Source organism: Vigna unguiculata, chromosome 6 (assembly GCF_037176805.1).
Source record: "Vigna unguiculata cultivar grain cowpea cultivar isolate G323 ecotype 2 chromosome 6, ASM3717680v1, whole genome shotgun sequence".
NCBI lineage: Eukaryota > Viridiplantae > Streptophyta > Magnoliopsida > Fabales > Fabaceae > Vigna > Vigna unguiculata.
Genome location: NC_140797.1, coordinates 6,718,988 through 6,739,520, shown reverse-complemented (window position 1 = coordinate 6,739,520; position 20,533 = coordinate 6,718,988). Strand labels below are relative to the sequence as shown.

Here is a 20,533-nt window from a genome sequence, read left to right as displayed (position 1 = left end):
TTATAATATTTATATTCTAAAATACTTTTAAAATTAATATTTAAAAATATTCAAAATATTTTAGACAAATAAACTTATATTTGTAAAATTAACATTTAAATATAAAATATTTTAGATTTTAATATGTAAAATGCAATAAAAATATTAAATATTTTATATTTAAATGTTAATTTTACAAATGTTAATATATATTTTTAAAAATTTAGTAATTATATTTTAAAAATATTTAAATAAATATATTTTATTTAACAATTGAATCTAAGAATTATATTCAATTTATAATTAGACAAAAATAGGACCTAATTGAATACAAAACGAAAATGAGAACCAAATTGAATAAAAATAACAAAAATAGGGATCAAATGTATATTTAAGCCTAAAAAAACATGCATGATATGCATTTCACTGACTTGCCTAAAGAGATGTAATGCATGTATGTGCCTCAAGAGGCCCTTATTTACATGATATGTTGATGCAAATGTGACACAATTGAAAATTAACTACTTAATTTTATAAAAAAATGAAAAGATTAAAAAAATATAAAGAAATAATGCACGCTCCCTTTGTGTCCTAGAAGGTGTAGAGAAAACCTAATTTCTAGTCTATAGACTTTTACATGATAATTCCAAGGATAGTTCTAAATAATCTCATATGCCTCTAGAGTTGAAGTCAACCTTAGGACATAATCGACAACGATAGGTGACCTAACATACGTACTAACCTAACGTGTAGTGTGTGAAGAGAGCAACCTAAGACTACCTAAACCCACACCTGCAAAATAACCAGAAAATTCCTAAACAGATATAGCAATTGTCTTCTACCTAGGGTTCAATAATTTCAACAATATAATCATATGAGGATATCAAAGCAAGTAAAGATGACATCAAGACAAACAAAGATAGATAAATACATATATAAAAAATAATAAAGATAAAAAACAAAATCATTTTTTATTTTTTGGCCTGACAAGGATTGTACATCGCTCCTACATATTTCCATTTGAAAAATCAAGGATCACGTAAAAATCTTAATATTTACGATTTGAGATGATGAGTTAAAATTCGAAATTTTAATATTTTTAATTATGAAGGGAATCCAATATTCAACATGATAAAAATCTTATTTATCAAGTAAATTCGAGACTTGAAATGATATTCAATAATTATATAAAAGGAAATATAATTTATAATTTTTATTTTTATTTTTATTTCTTAAAATAAGATAATTAAAAGCCTACGAAGGAATATTTTAATTATCAAGCAAATCCAATCATATATTTTTTCAGTACATGAAGATCCCGATGCAACACATTACGTAAATCAAATCATAACATAATATTCATATAATTAATTCTAATTATTACCAGGAATATTTGCTTCTAACTGTCAAAATCGTACCCTTCTCTAACAAACATTATTACTGGGAATATTTGCTTCTAATTATTAAAATTGTATCATTCTTTAAAAAATATTATTACTCAGAATATTTGCTTTTATTATTAAAATCGTACATTTCTCTAAATTCAAAGATTTCAAAATTATCTTCTCGCGACATGTCCTACAAGAGTGAGGGTGAAGATATGTATAAAACCTTTGGGCCATTGTGCTCATGAGATAGGTTGTGAAAAAAAAATAAAAGGGGCTCTTCGTTCTTTTATTATTATTATTATTTTTTACTAAAATTTAAAGTTTGAAAATCTAAAGAAAGATTATTATATATTTTTTCCTTTTTTTTTGTTTTTTCTATCATTAATTAAAAATATATTTTATTTTTTATTTTTTTAGAACAAATTTATTTATCCGGACAAAATTGGGGGTTGATAATAGGTAAAATAATAGACATGATTAGGCATAGTAATATTTAATTGAGAATGTACTTTTGTTAAATTTACTATGATTAATCTACAAAGTTCTTGCTTTTAATTGATAATGTACTTTGGTTAATCGTGAGAACGCCAACAAATTAATTGAGAATTTGCATTGATTAATTTAAAAATCTAAGACAATAATTAATTGAACGATAATTCTTAGATAACCAATGATGAATCTATTTTGAAAAAGTAGTGGAATCAATCTATTTTCTTTATCATTGTTTTTATATCTTTTATTTTTTTTCCAACTTTATTTCTTTATTTCTTAGTTTATTTGATTAACCATTTTGTATACTTTCTATAAGAACTAATTTGTTAGAAATCAATTTCGCATTCGTTGGGAAATGACATTGGGTTACTTTACCCATTTTATTTTGTTGACTACTATCTTACCATACTGAAGTTGTTATAATTTAATAATATTAATTTCATCGCATTAGCAACAATATTATCAAATATTCAATTGCATCTTCTCGAATTTCCTAAACAATTATGCAACCTCAACATAAAAATGGCACTTAGACAATCCTCCAATATAATGGCATTAATTTGGAGATCATGAATTAATCAAAGAAAATGTTCCTTTTAGGTATTACTCTACATATAAACATATACAAGGATACAAGTACAATGATTTTCATTATGATGACTACTCCTTTTAGCTACATCCATCAACTTTGATCTTGTAAGAAAATGTGATTATGATGATAGATGTAGGAAAGCAACAAAGTATACAAAACGATTTCATCAGAAGCAAGATTTCCTAACATTATCTTTCTAAACCATATGAAAAGGTATTTGTAGCAAGACGAAATTATGTTCATAATATTAGAGCAAGAGCTTTAGTTAATTAATTAGATTGGATAAGATTAAATTACTTAGTTAGCCAACAAAAAAATGTGAACATGTATCTAGAAAGAAAAAAATAAAAAGAGCTACTAGCCATTGATAATTATGATTATATCAATAAATCCTCAACAAAGGAAAGCAAAAATTTTAATCCCTAACAAGAAAATATACCATCTAAAAATCAAAACCATCTTTAGGCCACCATGCTTGTCATCATTTTAAAAGTGCCTAAACCTACACCTTTATGGGACAAAAACTCAATTATTCAAATTCTATTGTGGTAGAAATAAGATATAAATCTCAAAAAAGAAAAAATCTTCCCTAAACAACTAAGTTACCTTCCTTTAAAGAATTGTTAGTCTAAAGAGAAGGAATGTGAAGAGGAAATGAGTAGTAAAAAAATGAACAAGAAAAAAAAAAGAAAAAACGGGTAATGGGTTTACGTGGAAAGCATAAATCTTTAAAGGGGAAACAAAAAGAATAATGATTCAAACACAAGGAGAGATTCAACTTATTCAACCAGTAAAAAAAATAAAGAACATACCTGGATGGGAGAGGAAGTTTGCGATGAGGAAGGAAGACGCAGAGGCTGGTATGAAGGAAGAAGGAGCACTGACGCGAAGGAGGAGCTACATCAGCAAGTACCGATGTGGAGCAAGAGCAACTACAACACAGACTAACGAACGAACACAATGGAGATGAAGCTCTATGTGGTGTATGTTTGAATCAAAGGCGATACAAGTTAGGGTTTGTGTAAGTCTACGAGGTGAAGCACTCTACGAGTAAGACGAAGCACTTTGCGAGACTTGGGTGATTGTTGTCTTCGAGAAATAAAGGAACATTTAATTAAATTAGGAAACTTAATTATCTTTAATTTAATTAGTTTTTTTAAAATATAGGTGGGGTGGTGGATTAGCTCACTTTAATCCGGCTTGAACCCACATAATCTGTGGTTTAAGAAAGTTGAACACGTTTTTACCCATAGTTGGTAAACTTTTTAGCTTTTCAACCCAACCCAGCTCGAACCCGTGATGAATCGAGTTAGCTCATGGACTTAAGCTCACTTTGACACGTCTATCTCCAACAGAACTAAGGTTCGCTCAATTTTTAACTAAAATTATAAAAAATCTTAACATAAGAATGCACCTAATAATAATAAATAATATAATAAATCTAGCAACGAACCTACTAATTAATCAAAGACATCTAAAGTATTTCTTATCGAAAACACCCTGCTACGAAAATTTAAAAAGTTCCTAAAATTGGTAAAAAGAATGTCTAAGATGAAAAAAATAATGGGAAAGACAAAATATAGCCCATGCCATCACATGCAATAAACATATATAACCAAAATGCAATGTTTTTTTATTCAAAACTAACCTTATATTGAAAACCAAAGTTTAGAACGAAGTGAGTGAAAGCACACAAATAGAGAATTGAAAACAACCTCAACCTATGGGCCTCATCATAGCGCAGGGCGAGTGAACTTAGAGGCTTGAAAACACACTAAACATGAAAACCATTCGGTCAAATCGAAGAAAAAAACACTCTCTATGCATGATAAAGACTACAATGTTGGTATCGCGCAGCGGAATGTTTGAGCGTGCAGACAAAAACTAAGAGGAGGGTGAATTGGATTCTTAATAAAAATTGTGCTTTTAATATTTTCCCTTTTTGTATCAAAGATCAATTAAAAATCTTTCCTTTATTTTAATAAACACAATAAAATAAAGAGAGTAGAGAAGAGAAAATTGCACAAAGTATTTATACTGGTTCAGATCAAAAGACCCTACGTCCAGTTGTTAATCTTTCAAAAACGAGATTAACTAAATCACTAAAATAAACCAAACTTACAATCAATGATAAGAAAGATTAGGGTTTAGAAAACACCTCTCTTGAATCACACAAGAGATGAAGACACCTCCCTTGAAATCCACAAGGGATGAAAACACCTTCCTTGAATCACACAAGGAATGAACACCTCCTTTGAATCCCACAAAGGATGATCGGCTTCTCCTAGCAACAGCAGCAGCACTCAATCACTCAAGATCCCACTTGATGAAAGTTATCGCTCTACCCACACTAGGTTTTTCAAAGCCTTTCCATAGAGAGTTCTCAAGTACTCAGACTTCTCTAACTTCTGTATTTTATAATGAAAGCCTACCACTCTATTTATAGAAGCCTATTTAGAAATTAGGTTAAGAATATGAAAAGTTAAGTCGCAACTGCCATAAATAATCGATTATCATAAGTGATAATCGATTATCACAGAAACTTTTATGAAAATATTTTTCTTGCTGTGATAATCTATTATCAGTCAGGATAATCTATTACCAGCAGGTGATAATCGATTATCAGCAGTGATAATCGATTATTCCAGAGGCTTTTCTCAAAAATCAGTTTTAATTGAGATAATCGATTATCACTAAGAATAATCGATTATTCCAGTGAGTTTTGCAAATATATAAAATTCTCTTACTGCTCTACTACATGGGTTTTGCTTTTTGACTCTTGACATACTAATTTAACTATTTCAAATAACATACACATATTACAAAACCTAAATAACTAAACCCATAAGTCTTCAATGTATCTCTTGAATCGAAGCATTCTTTTAAGTCTTCAACATTTTTTCATGCATCATCATCAAGTCTTCCATACTTTTTCATAAGTCATCATCATCATCAAAACTCCTTATTGGAGGAAGATGTTCATCTTCTTCTTTTTGTCAACAATCTCCCCCTTTTTGATGATGATCAAAATTTGCTGAAGACTTGTGATCTGTCCTGTTCTTAATAAATAACTTAAGAGAAAAGAGTAGTTAATTTAAATAAAAGATAATTAATTTTTCTCTCCTTTTTAAAACATAAGGTATTACAAGATATCAATAAACGCATATCTTCCCCTTTAAATAGGTACAACTTATCACAAGATAATAACACAAATATATCTCCCCCTTTTTGATCATAATCAAAAATGAATTCTTTAGACAACTCCCCCTAAATCAGATAACTTAAGTTCCCCTTAAAAAATATGTTTAAGATATAAAACTCCTCCTACATGTAATATTTCTCCTTTTTGATACAAACATTTCAAGAACAAATACTCCCCCTTTATCAAAGACTCCCCCTAAATGAAAGAGAGACTCTAAAGATTAAAAAATATGGGTTTAAAGAAGGAAATGTTATATTAACAAAATGAACTCCAACATTTAATTTGCATTTATGAAGTACTTAGTGGTTGCTCATGGTCTAAATTTTTGAAAAGCTCACTCAAACGGTAAAAAATTTGAAAATGTGTCCTACTATGCAAGATAATCTATTATCAGCTTAAGATAATCGATTATTGGTTCATACCCATGAACAAAAATTTCCAGATTTGCTGATAATTGATTATTACCTGAGATAATCGATTACTAATAATCGATTATCACCTGAGATAATCGATTATCACAGCGGAGTTTTTCGGAAAACACTGAAATTAATGATTTTTACCACTTTTTCACATATCTAATATTCTCAAACCCATTATAAAATCATATAACTCACCAGGATACCAAAAGTTTGATAAATATACTAGATCTTTGAACATCCAAAGGTACTTTCTTGATTTTTTTTTTTTAATAACCTGTGAGATAGAGAACAATAAAATTTTGGTCCCTAATAAACTTCTTTTGGTCCTTTGAGGTTAGAGACATGTTACTTTATAATAGGAATCCAAGCATATCTTCCATTAGGGACATCAAAATGTTTGATTCTACATTTATTTGAAGTGTGCCCCTTTAGCATACAATAAAAACATGTTACACAATTTATATTCCTAGAATAAGGTTTACCTTTTTCTACCTATACCCTATGGGCTCTTTTATTCTTATTCTTAGGAGCTTGCTTGTTGTTACTTAAATCATTTTTCTTAAAATTAGGCTTTTTAACACTTTTAATTTCTAATGCATCTTCAAGTTGTTTTTCTAGAATATTTAAATCAAACATATAGCTTTTACAAGATGCACATTCAATAATTTCAGTCTCTTTATTTTCTAAAATTGAAATTTTATTTTTCAAAATTTCTTCTTCTTCAAGAGATTTTTCAAACTTACTTCGTAACTCCTTAAAATCATATTTTAATTTCTTGTGAGCAGCATCTAACTTACTAGATTTATGAAGTAGTTGTTGAAATGCATCATACAAAGAATCATAATCATTGTCATTACTACAAGAACTTACCTCACTGTCAGAAGAGTCATGTTCAGCAATCAAACATAGATTTGCTTCCTCATCAGATTCACTAGAGTTGGATGAGCTTGAAGAAGAACTTGAAGAAGAACTTGAATCGTTATCCTCCGATTTCTTTTTATTGAAAACCTTTTTGCCGTTCTTCTCTTTACCCTTTTTAGCATTTGGGCAATCCGTTTTTACGTGACCTGTTTCACCACATCCATAGCAATTGAATTTTGAAACAAAGTTTTGGTTTTCGTTTTTATACCTTTTGTGATGACCTTTGCCATTGCTCTTCATAAACTTTGTGAACTTCTTTATCATTAGACTCATATTCTCATCATCAGAGTCATTATCTTCTTTGGGGCTTTTGCTTTTGATGATCTCAGATTTGAAAGCTATGTTCCTTTTCCTTCCTTGGTCCTCTTCTTCATTTAAACGCCCAAGTTCAAGTTCATGCTCTCTCAATTTACGAAAAAGAGCCGCCATGGACATTGTTGTAAGATTTTGAGATTCAGTGACCGCCGTAACCTTTGGCTGCCATGTCCTGTTCAAAGATTTTAGAATTTTTATATTTAACTCATCAATATCAAAAATTTTACCTAACCCAGAAAGATGATTGACGATGTGCGTAAAACGCTTTTGCACATCACAGATGGTTTCGCCTTGTTGCATTCGGAACATCTCATATTCTTGAATTAATGAGTTCTTCCTTGCACGCTTAACATCATCTGTTCCTTCATGGGTTACTCGTAAAATCTCCCACATTTCCTGGGCACTTGTACAAACTGAAATTCTATAAAATTCATCAAGAGTTAGTGCAAATGATATTATATTTCTGGCCCTAACATCATATTGAGCCCTTCTATTTTCTTCCGCAGTCCATTGGGAAAAAGGCTTAGGTTCCTGCAAATTATTAACAGTAATAGTAGGAACAAAAGGACCATTTAAAATAGCATCCCAAATACCTCTATCAATAGACTCCAAAAAGATTTGCATCCTGATTTTCCATAAAGGATAATTTTCACCAGTAAAAAGTGGAGGTCTGTCAATAGACGCACCCTCAGCAAAAGTTTGATTTTGTCCAACCATTTTCGAAAAATTTGAATAACTATCAAAGCAAGCTCTAATACCAATTGTTGGTATCGCGCAGCGGAATGTTTGAGCGTGCAGACAAAAAACTAAGAGGAGGGTGAATTGGGTTCTTAATAAAAATTGTGCTTTTAATATTTTCCCTTTTTGTATCAAAGATCAATTAAAAATCTTTCCTTTATTTTAATAAACATAATAAAATAAAGAGAGTAGAGAAGAGAAAATTGCACAAAGTATTTATACTGGTTCGGATCAAAAGACCCTACGTCTAGTTGTTAATCTTTCAAAAACGAGATTAACTAAATCACTAAAATAAACCAAACTTACAATCAATGATAAGAAAGATTAGGGTTTAGAAAACACCTCTCTTGAATCACACAAGAGATGAAGACACCTCCCTTGAAATCCACAAGGGATGAAAACACCTTCCTTGAATCACACAAGGAATGAACACCTCCTTTGAATCCCACAAAGGATGATCGGCTTCTCCTAGCAACAGCAGCAGCACTCAATCACTCAAGATCCCACTTGATGAAAGTTATCGCTCTACCCACACTAGGTTTTTCAAAGCCTTTCCATAGAGAGTTCTCAAGTACTCAGACTTCTCTAACTTCTGTATTTTATAATGAAAGCCTACCACTCTATTTATAGAAGCCTATTTAGAAATTAGGTTAAGAATATGAAAAGTTAAGTCGCAACTACCATAAATAATCGATTATCATAAGTGATAATCGATTATCACAGAAACTTTTATGAAAATATTTTTCTTGCTGTGATAATCTATTATCAGTCAGGATAATCTATTACCAGCAGGTGATAATCGATTATCAGCAGTGATAATCGATTATTCCAGAGGCTTTTCTCAAAAATCAGTTTTAATTGAGATAATCGATTATCACTAAGAATAATCGATTATTCCAGTGAGTTTTGCAAATATATAAAATTCTCTTACTGCTCTACTACATGGGTTTTGCTTTTTGACTCTTGACATACTAATTTAACTATTTCAAATAACATACACATATTACAAAACCTAAATAACTAAACCCATAAGTCTTCAATGTATCTCTTGAATCGAAGCATTCTTTTAAGTCTTCAACATTTTTTCATGCATCATCATCAAGTCTTCCATACTTTTTCATAAGTCATCATCATCATCAAAACTCCTTATTGGAGGAAGATGTTCATCTTCTTCTTTTTGTCAACAATCTCCCCCTTTTTGATGATGATCAAAATTTGCTGAAGACTTGTGATCTGTCCTGTTCTTAATAAATAACTTAAGAGAAAAGAGTAGTTAATTTAAATAAAAGATAATTAATTTTTCTCTCCTTTTTAAAACATAAGGTATTACAAGATATCAATAAACGCATATCTTCCCCTTTAAATAGGTACAACTTATCACAAGATAATAACACAAATATATCTCCCCCTTTTTGATCATAATCAAAAATGAATTCTTTAGACAACTCCCCCTAAATCAGATAACTTAAGTTCCCCTTAAAAAATATGTTTAAGATATAAAACTCCTCCTACATGTAATATTTCTCCTTTTTGATACAAACATTTCAAGAACAAATACTCCCCCTTTATCAAAGACTCCCCCTAAATGAAAGAGAGACTCTAAAGATTAAAAAATATGGGTTTAAAGAAGGAAATGTTATATTAACAAAATGAACTCCAACATTTAATTTGCATTTATGAAGTACTTAGTGGTTGCTCATGGTCTAAATTTTTGAAAAGCTCACTCAAACGGTAAAAAATTTGAAAATGTGTCCTACTATGCAAGATAATCTATTATCAGCTTAAGATAATCGATTATTGGTTCATACCCATGAACAAAAATTTCCAGATTTGCTGATAATTGATTATTACCTGAGATAATCGATTACTAATAATCGATTATCACCTGAGATAATCGATTATCACAGCGGAGTTTTTCGGAAAACACTGAAATTAATGATTTTTACCACTTTTTCACATATCTAATATTCTCAAACCCATTATAAAATCATATAACTCACCAGGATACCAAAAGTTTGATAAATATACTAGATCTTTGAACATCCAAAGGTACTTTTTCTTTGTATTAGGTTTGGTGCCAATCCATTCATTCGGAAAAGTTCAACCACACAACTCACACACACTATCCATTTCCTCCACCATAGAACCACATCTTATTTTCCCTTTACTATTTTTATGCATATGATGCTGCTGATTTGAGGATTCTTGGAGATGTTTTAGAGTGACTCTTTCCATTGCACTGAACCAATTGTTGTAAGCATGTTCTTCTTTAGTAGATTCACATATTCTTTTCATTTTCACCATTCTTTTGCTATGATTTCACGTTTCTTCTTCTAAATTGAACTCGTGATTCAAGAGAGCTTGGTTGAGTGATATTTATCCATTTCAACATTGAAATTCGAATGAAGTATTCTTGAATTTCAGAAGTTGCAATCGTCATCTTATTTAGATATCAAATGTCTTTTGATCTAAGATCAATCATACATAAATCAGGTAGCTTGAATCACGAATTTTAGTTCTGCAAAACTCGTGCACTGTCACACACTGTTTCATTCACATTTCAATTTCAGATTTTGTGATTTTTGTGTTTCTTGTGCTTGATTCATGTTTGTAACTTCATCGTGATGTTATACGTAGTGTTTTTGAACCATTTCCACACTAAATTTACCAAGCATTGCATCCAATTCGTCGTTCACGTGTTTATTCGTTAATACCGTTAATTAGGGTTCATAAATTAGGATTTGCATTTTACCTAATCATTTCGTGTGATTTTGGTTCCTATGTTCAATAAAGATCACTTCCAACTATTTCACATCATTACATTTTAATTTTATGCACTATAATTTGAGCTTTGATGTTGCAATGTACCTACGCATATTAACACTCTCGGGAAATTTTCCAAATTTTTTATTTTTGTATATTTTAGTTTTAAATCGTTTCCAGTGGTTGATTTTGTGTTTCATTTAGATGTTAGAAGCATCCTGTATCCTGTATGTTTAGATTGTATTTAGAACATCCAAATTGTTGATCCATGCATAGACACACACTTAGTTCATCTTGAACTTTCATCAAACACTTTGCATTTACATACATTCATGTCATTTTAGGTGCAATTTAATTTCACTTTTAATAAGAGTTTAGTAAAGTTTGTATAGATTTCCTCCATTTCACAAGACATGTTCAATAAATCATTATTTTTTCCTTGCCTATCTTTCGGATTGATCCTTGGTTGATCACTATAATGTACTAGTTAACATTAGTGAGAAAATCGAGTTTTGATTAAATCTTTACATGATAAGAGGTTTATCAGTGTTGATAAGACATGCATTTTGTGTTCTTCATTTTTCAGCAAGGTGTGTATGCTCAATGGTTGCAACGTTGGTTTTCGACGCAGTGTGTGGTTTGTAATTGTTTCTTCGTTGGAGGCTGACAATGGAGCTACATTTCCCGAAAACAATGGGGAGGTCTGGTCCAATGTGAAACCAAGGTGAAAGCTTTTGATGAGAGAAGGTTTTGATGGGAGAAGATGGAGATGATTTATTTAATTTCACTTTTAATAAGAGTTTAGTAAAGTTTGTATAGATTTCCTCCATTTCACAAGACATGTTCAATAAATCATTATTTTTTCCTTGCCTATCTTTCGGATTGATCCTTGGTTGATCACTATAATGTATTAGTTAACATTAGTGAGAAAATCGAGTTTTGATTAAATCTTTACATGATAAGAGGTTTATCAGTGTTGATAAGACATGCATTTTGTGTTCTTCATTTTTCAGCAAGGTGTGTATGCTTAATGGTTGCAACGTTGGTTTTCGACGCAGTGTGTGGTTTGTAATTGTTTCTTCGTGGAGCTACATTTCCCGAAAACAATGGGGAGGTCTGGTCCAATGTGAAACCAAGGTGAAAGCTTTTGATGAGAGAAGGTTTTGATGGGAGAAGATGGAGATGATTTATGACTCCTGGTTGGTGCAAATTGATGGACACATGGAAGTTTCATAAGGGTTGATTTTGAATGGTAGGAGGGGTAAAAATAGAAAGTTAAGGAGATGTAAAAATAAATGTTAATTGTGTGTCCTATTACTAAATGGGAGCGTATAAGTAAATTAGGCTGTGCAGGACAATTTTTTTTATTGGGGTATAGAGAATATAAACTATGGATGTTTTTAGCCTCTTGTATATTATCTTTTAGGTTTTGCTGATTTTAATCTTATCTTAGAAGTGTTTTGTGGATTTGATCAATTTACACACCAAAAATAATATTTTTAATATATTTGTATGTTAGAAGCTCAATAAATAAAATTTTGACAAATTTTAATTAAATTAATCTTTTAAGCCCCAAAATCAATAAAAAAAATAACATTAAAGACTAAATGAGGGTTCAAATAAAAAAAATGAGAAAAATAAATAAATAAATAAAATAAATAAAAGTTAAAAATAAAAACACGTTACACTTAAACATTATGTATTTTTAAACAAAATTAGAGTTTAGTTGACTTTTTAAAAATAATAATTAAATATTTGTCACCTTAAAAAAAATTATACAATAAAAAATGTAAAATTGTTTCTTTTTATTATTTTTTTATAAAAATTAATTTTAATTTATCAATATTTTTATTTCAATAATTATAAATTCTTTCGTAGTTTATTACAAAATTTTGCTATATAGTAAAAAAAATCGACACAAATGAGTGTTACGAAAATATAAATGTAAGCATAAAAGATTATTAAAATTTATATTAAAGTTATAAACATTATATAATAGAAAACAATAATAAAAATAGTTTTTAATTAATTTTTATAATGTTATTATTATATAATAAGTATAGCTGTAAATTTTTCCAAAATGAAAAATAAAGTTACATTAAAACATATATAAAAAGTCATTATAAATATTTTTAATTTTATCCAAAAAATATATAATTATATTTATATAATGAAAATATTTTTAAAGCTTTTTATAATGGAAACTTAAAAAATTAATACATAAATATAAATATATATATATATATATATATATATATATATATATATATATATATATATATATATATATATATAATATAAAAGAGAAAAGAAAAATCAATATTATAATAACTAGTGTAAAAATATCTACTAATATATGTACGATTTTTTTAAATATATATATATATATATATATATATATATATATATATATATATATATATGATATTAAGTAATAATATTTTAATATCGCTAAGTGAATATATAAAAACGAAAATAAGGTAACTATATATTAAAATAATTTTTAATTTTAGAAAAATAAAATATTGTAAAGAAAAAATCTCTTTATATTATATATAATATATAATAATATATAGTAATAATATATATACTTACTCTTTATATATATATATATATATATATATATATATATATATATATATATATATATATGGGGTTTAAATACCTTTTTGGTCCTAATTTTCGTGAGTTTTGTTTCGTTTGGTCCTCATTTTTTTGAAATATTTAAAATGGTCCTAATTTTTGTAATTTGTGTTCAATTTGGTCCTTTTTGCAGACATGCAGTTTAAATCGTTAACGGATGTGATTTTTTTAATTTTTAATTTTTTTTAATTTTAGAAAGTTGTTCACGTGTCAAGTCAGCATTGTGACACGTGGTAGTATCTCGTGGCTTATATTCAATTTGGTCCCAAATTTCGTTAATTTTATTCAATTTAGTCATAATTTTCGTTAATTTTGTTCAAATCAATCACAATTTTGCTCCTCTCCAAATTGACCAAATTTAATTTCTATGTAAGTGTTGTACTGAATCATTTAAAAAATAATGAAGAATTTTCTTTCTAATTTTATAAACAATGAAAATTTTTTCCTCTAATTTTAAACTAACTTTAACATGTACCAAAAATCACCCATATATAATAGTTCCCCTCCAAAAATATAGTTAGGTTTGGTATAAAAATAATGAAAGAAATATTTAAAATAAATGTGGATTTTAATAAAAATAAAATTTTCAATAAAATTTTTGTTAATTTTTTAAATTTGGTCATTTTTTATAGAGACAAAATTAGGACTAGGGATGGCAACGGAGTGGGGCGGGGACGGGTTTCGCTATCCCATACCCATCCCTGTAGAAAAAATTTATCCTCATCCCCATACCCAAATTCAACGCGTATCAAACTTTTGTTCTATCTTCATCCCCATGGGGTAAAGAGTATAATCTCTTACTCATACCCATACCCGTTTTCTTACTACTTCAATATCAATCTTAATTAATTTTTATAAATAAAAAAAAATTACGGTAAAGAAAACATAATATTATCAAATATTCAATATTAGGAGGATGGTTTTTTCTTTGATATCAAATACTTTGAAATAAATTATAATTGTTTACATTTTATATTAGAATACTAATTAAAATCTCATGAGAACCAAAACATTTATTAAATTTGCAAACATTAATGAAACCTAATTGATAAAATTTAAAAATATTTTTTTAGAAATATAAAAGGAAAACAAATATTCAAATTAAAATATATTTTAAATGTTTGTTTATTTCAATTTTTTAAATTCTAATAGATCTCTTTTTTATGCACTAATAAAATCTATAATACATCACTTGATCAAAATGACGCAAAGAACAAATAATAAACATAATAATAAAATTTTGACATAGATCTTGTATCTTTTGAACTCCAATATAGGTTTGATGGCGATAACAAAATATTCATGACAATTACATTAAATTTTCATATTTTAGTAAATAAAAGTTATTTATACAATTATAGTGAAAAAATTACACCATGACTAATAATGAGTTAGAAAATAAAAATAATTAGATAAAATATATCCAAATAGTATTCTACTCATGATGAAAATAAACAAATAAAAATATTAAAAAATTAACAAATGTGTGTCTTAGAAACAATTTGAGATACTATTGAAGAAATAGCACAAAGAAAAACAAATGTATAATTAAGAATATGATAAGATAAAAAATACATTAGAGATCTAAGCAAACGTTTCAAATATCAAAATATATACTATATGGTTGAGAAAGAATGAAAATTATTTTAGCGAAATAAAAGAGTTATTCAAATGAAATAAAAATGAATAATTATAAGTAAATATTTTTTTTATGTTACTTAGTAAATGAAATGTTTAGACTATTAAACACTTAAATTAAGAGTATTAAACATTCTTATGTGAAAGAAAAATATACAATAATTAAAAATATTAAAAAATAATATAAATATTCAAATGTAAGACATAAATTTTTTTTAATTAACATACATCATTTTGACATAATTACATAAATGTATGATAAGATGGAAATGCAAATGAGTTTCATGATAAACGAAATAATTAGAAGAAATAAAGAATAGAATATATATATATATAATTGTGAATATTTTAATAATTTAAACGGAGATGAATATTATGGTGGGGATATGTACATCTACATACTCATCCTCATACCCAATTGAAAAATCGGAGATTCCCCATTTCCATACCCATACTCCGTCAATGCAGGGAATGGGTTCGGACAATACCCACAAGGGCGAGTTTATTTGTCATCTCTAATTAGGACTGAATTGAACAAAAATAACGAAAATTAGGACTAAATTGAATAAAATTAACGAAAATTGGGATTAAATTTAAAAAAAAAAACACGAGATACTGTCACGTGTCACAATGCTAAATTGACACTTCCATTAACAATTTAAACGATTTCTGCAAAAAGAACCAAATTGAACACAAATTACAAAATTTAAGATCATTTTAAATATTTTAAAAAAATAAAAACCAAATAAAACAAAATTCACAAAAATTAGAAAAAAAAAGGTATTTAAACTTATATATTAAAAGAGAAGATCTTTTTCTTTAGTTTTCAAACTCTGGTCTCTCACTTGTGTCTATATCCTGACAATCCTCGGTAATTAGGGTTTCCATCCTCCAAGTCTGCAGTTGCAATAGCAGGGAATGGGGCGCAAAGAGAAGCCAAAATCGAAGGCAATGGAGGAGCGCGGCGATGACCATTTTACCGGCGCTTCGCCGTCACTTGTCTTCAGCAGCGACGACGACGAAGCCAACCAAGATCTCAGCCTCAAGATTGTCGAAAAAGCCATGCGAATGCGTGCAGCCAAGCACGCCGCCCCAAGCGACGACGTTTTGTCTTCGCAGACACTCGAGCTCGCTGTGGTCCGGAACGTCAGCGTTTCTGATGTGCCCAGTGCAATCGCTGATTCTGAAGTGAAGGAGAAGAAGAAAATAACTAAGTTGAAGATTGAGATTGGGGATGAAAGTGTAAGTCTTATTCCCTGTTTGGCTCATTCCATTTCTTGAGTAAAAAAGTTTGGTTTTTTTTATTTGTTGTTATTTTCATGTGAATTGAACTTTCTTTTGGTTTAATCTACAGGGACCCATACTCTCCTTATGGTTATGACATTGTTTTTGTTTTAGTCAAATAGATTCTGATTGAAGTGAAATTTGGAACAACTGATAAAAGTGGACCAATTGTTATTTGAAAATAGTGCAATTTTTCTTCTCCAAGTCTTTAATTATATGTATTGTTAATCTATTTCACTTGAAATAAAGGTTTTAAATTGCGGTTGTGGTTACAGCTTTGTCACTGATCTTGATGTTGTAAAAAAATTGTGGCTAATGCGGTAGCGAAACTGTGGTTTAGCGAAACTGTAGCGAAACCCTAAACCCTAAACTGTGGTCGTGGAGACCTCAGAAACATTGATAATGCAGCCAAAGTTGCTATTGTGGACCCATTTTTGAAACCTTGCCTATAATTTTTTTTTTCTTTTTGAAATATAATCAAATTTAAATTTCTACTTGCACAACCATGTTCATGATTATGTTTGTTTGAAAAGATGTATTCTTTTGTTTTCTTTAGGTTGTTATAGCCAATGAACAAGAGATGGAGCAGACCATCAAAGATAATGAGAATCATGAGTCTGTGGAAGGAGGTGCAGTTCAGACAGGCGACAATATGGTTCTGCGAAAGCTGCTTGTGAGTTGAAATCTTTGATCTGAAATGACATTTTTGAAAATACTACTGTCCATGAGAAAGGGGTAGTCGGGGATATATCATATCACTCTGTGTTTCTGTTCTATCAGCGGGGCCCGAGGTATTTTGATCCACCAAACAATAGTTGGGGAGCGTGTTTCAACTGTGGCGAGGAAGGTCATGCTGCTGTGAACTGTTCAGTGGCAAAGCGGAAGAAGCCATGCTATGTTTGTGGTGTTTTGGGACACAATGCAAAACAATGTACTAAAGTATGTCTTATTACCAATTTCCATCTTTTTATTGGTATATGAATGTTATTGAAATTTGTATTATGCTCCTGCAGACAAAAGATTGCTTTATCTGTAAGAAAGGTGGTCACCGTGCTAGAGACTGCCCGGAGAAGCATGCAAGTACTCCCGGAACCATTGCAATTTGCTTAAAGTGTGGAAATTCTGGGCATGATATGTTTGGATGCAAGAATGATTATTCATTGGATGATCTTCAGGTTGTTCTGTTCATTCTCCTACTTTTCTGGCAAATTTGGGAAATTTTTTGGTTCAATTTGCTTAAAAATAGTGACTCGCATTGTATGTGAATTGCAAAGTCACTGAGTGTTTGATTCTTTGTTCTGTTAAATTAGGAAATTCAATGTTATGTCTGCAAGAAACTTGGCCACTTGTGCTGTGTCAATTCTGATGATGCAACACCAGGAGAAATTTCTTGTTACAAATGTGGTCGGTTGGGTCATACTGGTTTGGTAAGTTTTACTTAAAGGCTTATTGATCTTGCCTGATGACCTCTTGCATAATCTACGCTACTCTTCCTGTGTGACTCTCCTTAGTTGGGGGACTTTGTTTGATTGTTTCTTTCTTTCTTCGTAATTGTCATCATTTTAATACTAGACCTGCCAGAATGCTTGCAAGATTATTTTTTTAATGGAAATAAACGTGCAAAAAGTTAAAATAGCCTGAAAATATTCAATCATTACTTTTGAAATTACTTGTTAACATGACCAAAAGCCACTACATGAAGGAATGAATCACTGTCCCAAACCTAAAACATCAATGATATCCTTATTGAACTTTCTTTTCAACCTTCAAAATCTGAAGTTGTCCTTTCATTCTTTTAATAGAAATTTTCATGCCTAGGTAACCAAAGGAGACTCTCAAGTCTTAAGCTATAGCACTTGATGATATATGATTGTTGGAGTAGGGACAAATGATCTTATATACTGTCTGTCTCATCTAAAAGCAGCAATGGCTCCTGGTTTTGAGCACTTTGCAGAGCTCAGAAAATGGAAGATTACAAAAAGCTGCCCCAAGACTTCCAGTTAGATATTTCTAAAATAAAAAGATGGCACATCATACACTCAGACCTGATTCATGTGCACTTTGTAATCACCACAAAATATTCCATTCTTATATTTACTAAACAGTGTCTATGTCTGGAGTGTACAGGAAAAGGTCCAAAAAATACTTGGTTACTGGTGACCTTCTCTTGTTAGATCTATGGTTCAATAGCATTATTAAACGATAGTTAAATCTGTAGTTGACTGAATGTCATTTTGAAGAACATTTAGGGGATTATTGTGATTAACACATGCATATTTCTGTGGCCTTGTTAAAAAACTTCCAGTTGTTTTTAAACATGAAATATTTTCAGTTCTTGAAACTTAAGATTATGGCTAGCATATCTAAATTTGTGTTAATTGATGCAGGCATGTTCAAGGTTGCAGGATGAGATTGCAAGTGGAGCGACACCTAGTTCATGCTTCAAATGTGGTGAAGAAGGGCATTTTGCCCGGGAGTGCACAAGTGCTGTAAAGGTACATTTTAGGATATTTTATTGTCCCATTATTGTTTCTTTAATTTATTACAGCTGTTTACCTTTTGTTTTTATTGTTGGTCTGAGTATCTTGTGGCTTAGACTAAGTAGTTTTTTGGGTGCTGTGCTTTCCTCTGCAGACAGTAAAGAGGAGTCGTGACTCATCACGCACAAAAGATAAAAGATCCCATAAAGAAAATGATTACATAGGAAATAGATCAGCACCTAATGATATGGATGTAGCTCGCAGAAAGAAACGATCTCCTACGGAAGAGAGAGGAGGCTTTTCTCTTCCCAAGAAATCAAAGAGTAGAGGTGGCTGGATGCAGGAGCATCCTGACGAAGAAAGAGGCTTTACAACTCCAAAGAAATCCAAGAGTAGAGGTGGGTGGACAACGGAGCATCCGGCGGAACATAAAGGCTATACAACTCCTAAGAAATCCAGGAGTAGAGGTGACTGGAGCACCGAGCATCCTGAAGAATTCTTTCCTCCCATGGCAATGAGGAACAGCTATAGGTTTTCAGGGTCACCATATTCCAGAAGCACTACAATTCATTCCTTCGGTAGTGGAAGTCATACTCCAGGTTATAAATCTTCCAAGGTGTGGACTGGTCATGATGGAACCCCTATGTCCCAAGGTTCAGCTTGGTCAAATCATCATAGGTTTTCAGCGTCTAGGTTTGGAAATTCTAGTAGTGGTGGGTATGGTAGGAATTACAGCCGGTGGTAGTGATCGTGCATACTGGATTATGTCCTTTGCCATTCCTTTTGTAAACTTGTAAAACAACGACCGCAAGTTTTCTAACTCATTAATTTTCCGTTCAGTCACTTGTTCTATGTTTTACTGTGATAATTCTTTCAAATTTATGGATGTGTTTAAGTGTGCAACCCGTGAACTTCATTATTGTTTGTACCACACGTCCTGTCAAGGGGAAAAGTATACTACGATTTGAACGTAGTACCTTTTGCTCTTCTATAGTTATATTTTGAATAGAGCAAATTAAGGCATGTTGTAGCAATAAACTTTTATTTACAAAAGCTAATTCCAGCATCGTCGTATTCTTTTTTCGCATGTCGTGTGTAGAGGTTAACTGATTCGATGGGAATTTCAGGCTTATTAGGATGCTTGCAATTGATTTTGAAGTCATATTTTTACTTAATACTAATGTATGAAGACGGACTATCTATTATAATTGTTTTTCGTTTACATAGTTATCTTTTATAATTTAGAATAGTGTTGCAGTAGCTGCATTTGTATTTGTGATAACTGATGTACTGTTTGTAATGACTTTTTTTTGAAGTATGTAGTAAATTGTCTTGTGTGTACAAAAAAGGTGGACTTGCCTAATGGTGCTCTATACTAAAACAATTGGAAAGGTGCTTGAAATAGATTTACGAGATTTTTTCTTTCATCTTTTATAAAATACAATTATTCCAATACTTCAGACTATTTTTTAACGCATTAGCTTATTAACATATCTTTTAGAAATGATATACAAATAAATACTTTACTTTTGTCTTCTTATTACTTTTTATTTGGTCAACTAATTTCGACTTTCGGTTCAAATTGACTTGTTTAAATATTTAGTTCGTCTTTCAGTTCGACGTTCGGCTTATTCTTTGGTTCGAGTAAGCATGACTCGACCTTCAATTCAAACGGAGTC

General features: G+C 30.2%; 1 protein-coding gene across 1 annotated transcript; it reads left to right on the top strand.

The window, feature by feature from the left end:
* The first annotated feature begins 15,911 nt into the window (after positions 1–15,911).
* Positions 15,912–19,757, top strand: LOC114188658 (uncharacterized). Its single transcript, XM_028077234.2, has 7 exons — positions 15,912–16,332; positions 16,931–17,047; positions 17,155–17,313; positions 17,388–17,549; positions 17,685–17,801; positions 18,762–18,869; positions 19,009–19,757. Exons 1-7 carry the CDS (start codon positions 16,009–16,011, stop codon positions 19,597–19,599), a joined length of 1,578 nt encoding a protein of 525 aa, XP_027933035.1. The 5' UTR covers positions 15,912–16,008; the 3' UTR covers positions 19,600–19,757.
* The last annotated feature ends 776 nt before the right edge of the window (positions 19,758–20,533 follow it).

What these genes read in the sequence shown, in the direction of transcription:
- LOC114188658 (XM_028077234.2), top strand. Translation starts at nt 16,009, where the DNA reads ATGGGGCGCAAAGAGAAGCCAAAATCGAAGGCAATGGAGGAGCGCGGC. An exon ending in TTGAGATTGGGGATGAAAGT is followed by an intron (nt 16,333 to 16,930) that starts GTAAGTCTTATT and finishes TGTTTTCTTTAG; the next exon opens with GTTGTTATAGCCAATGAACA. An exon ending in AGTGCACAAGTGCTGTAAAG is followed by an intron (nt 18,870 to 19,008) that starts GTACATTTTAGG and finishes TTTCCTCTGCAG; the next exon opens with ACAGTAAAGAGGAGTCGTGA.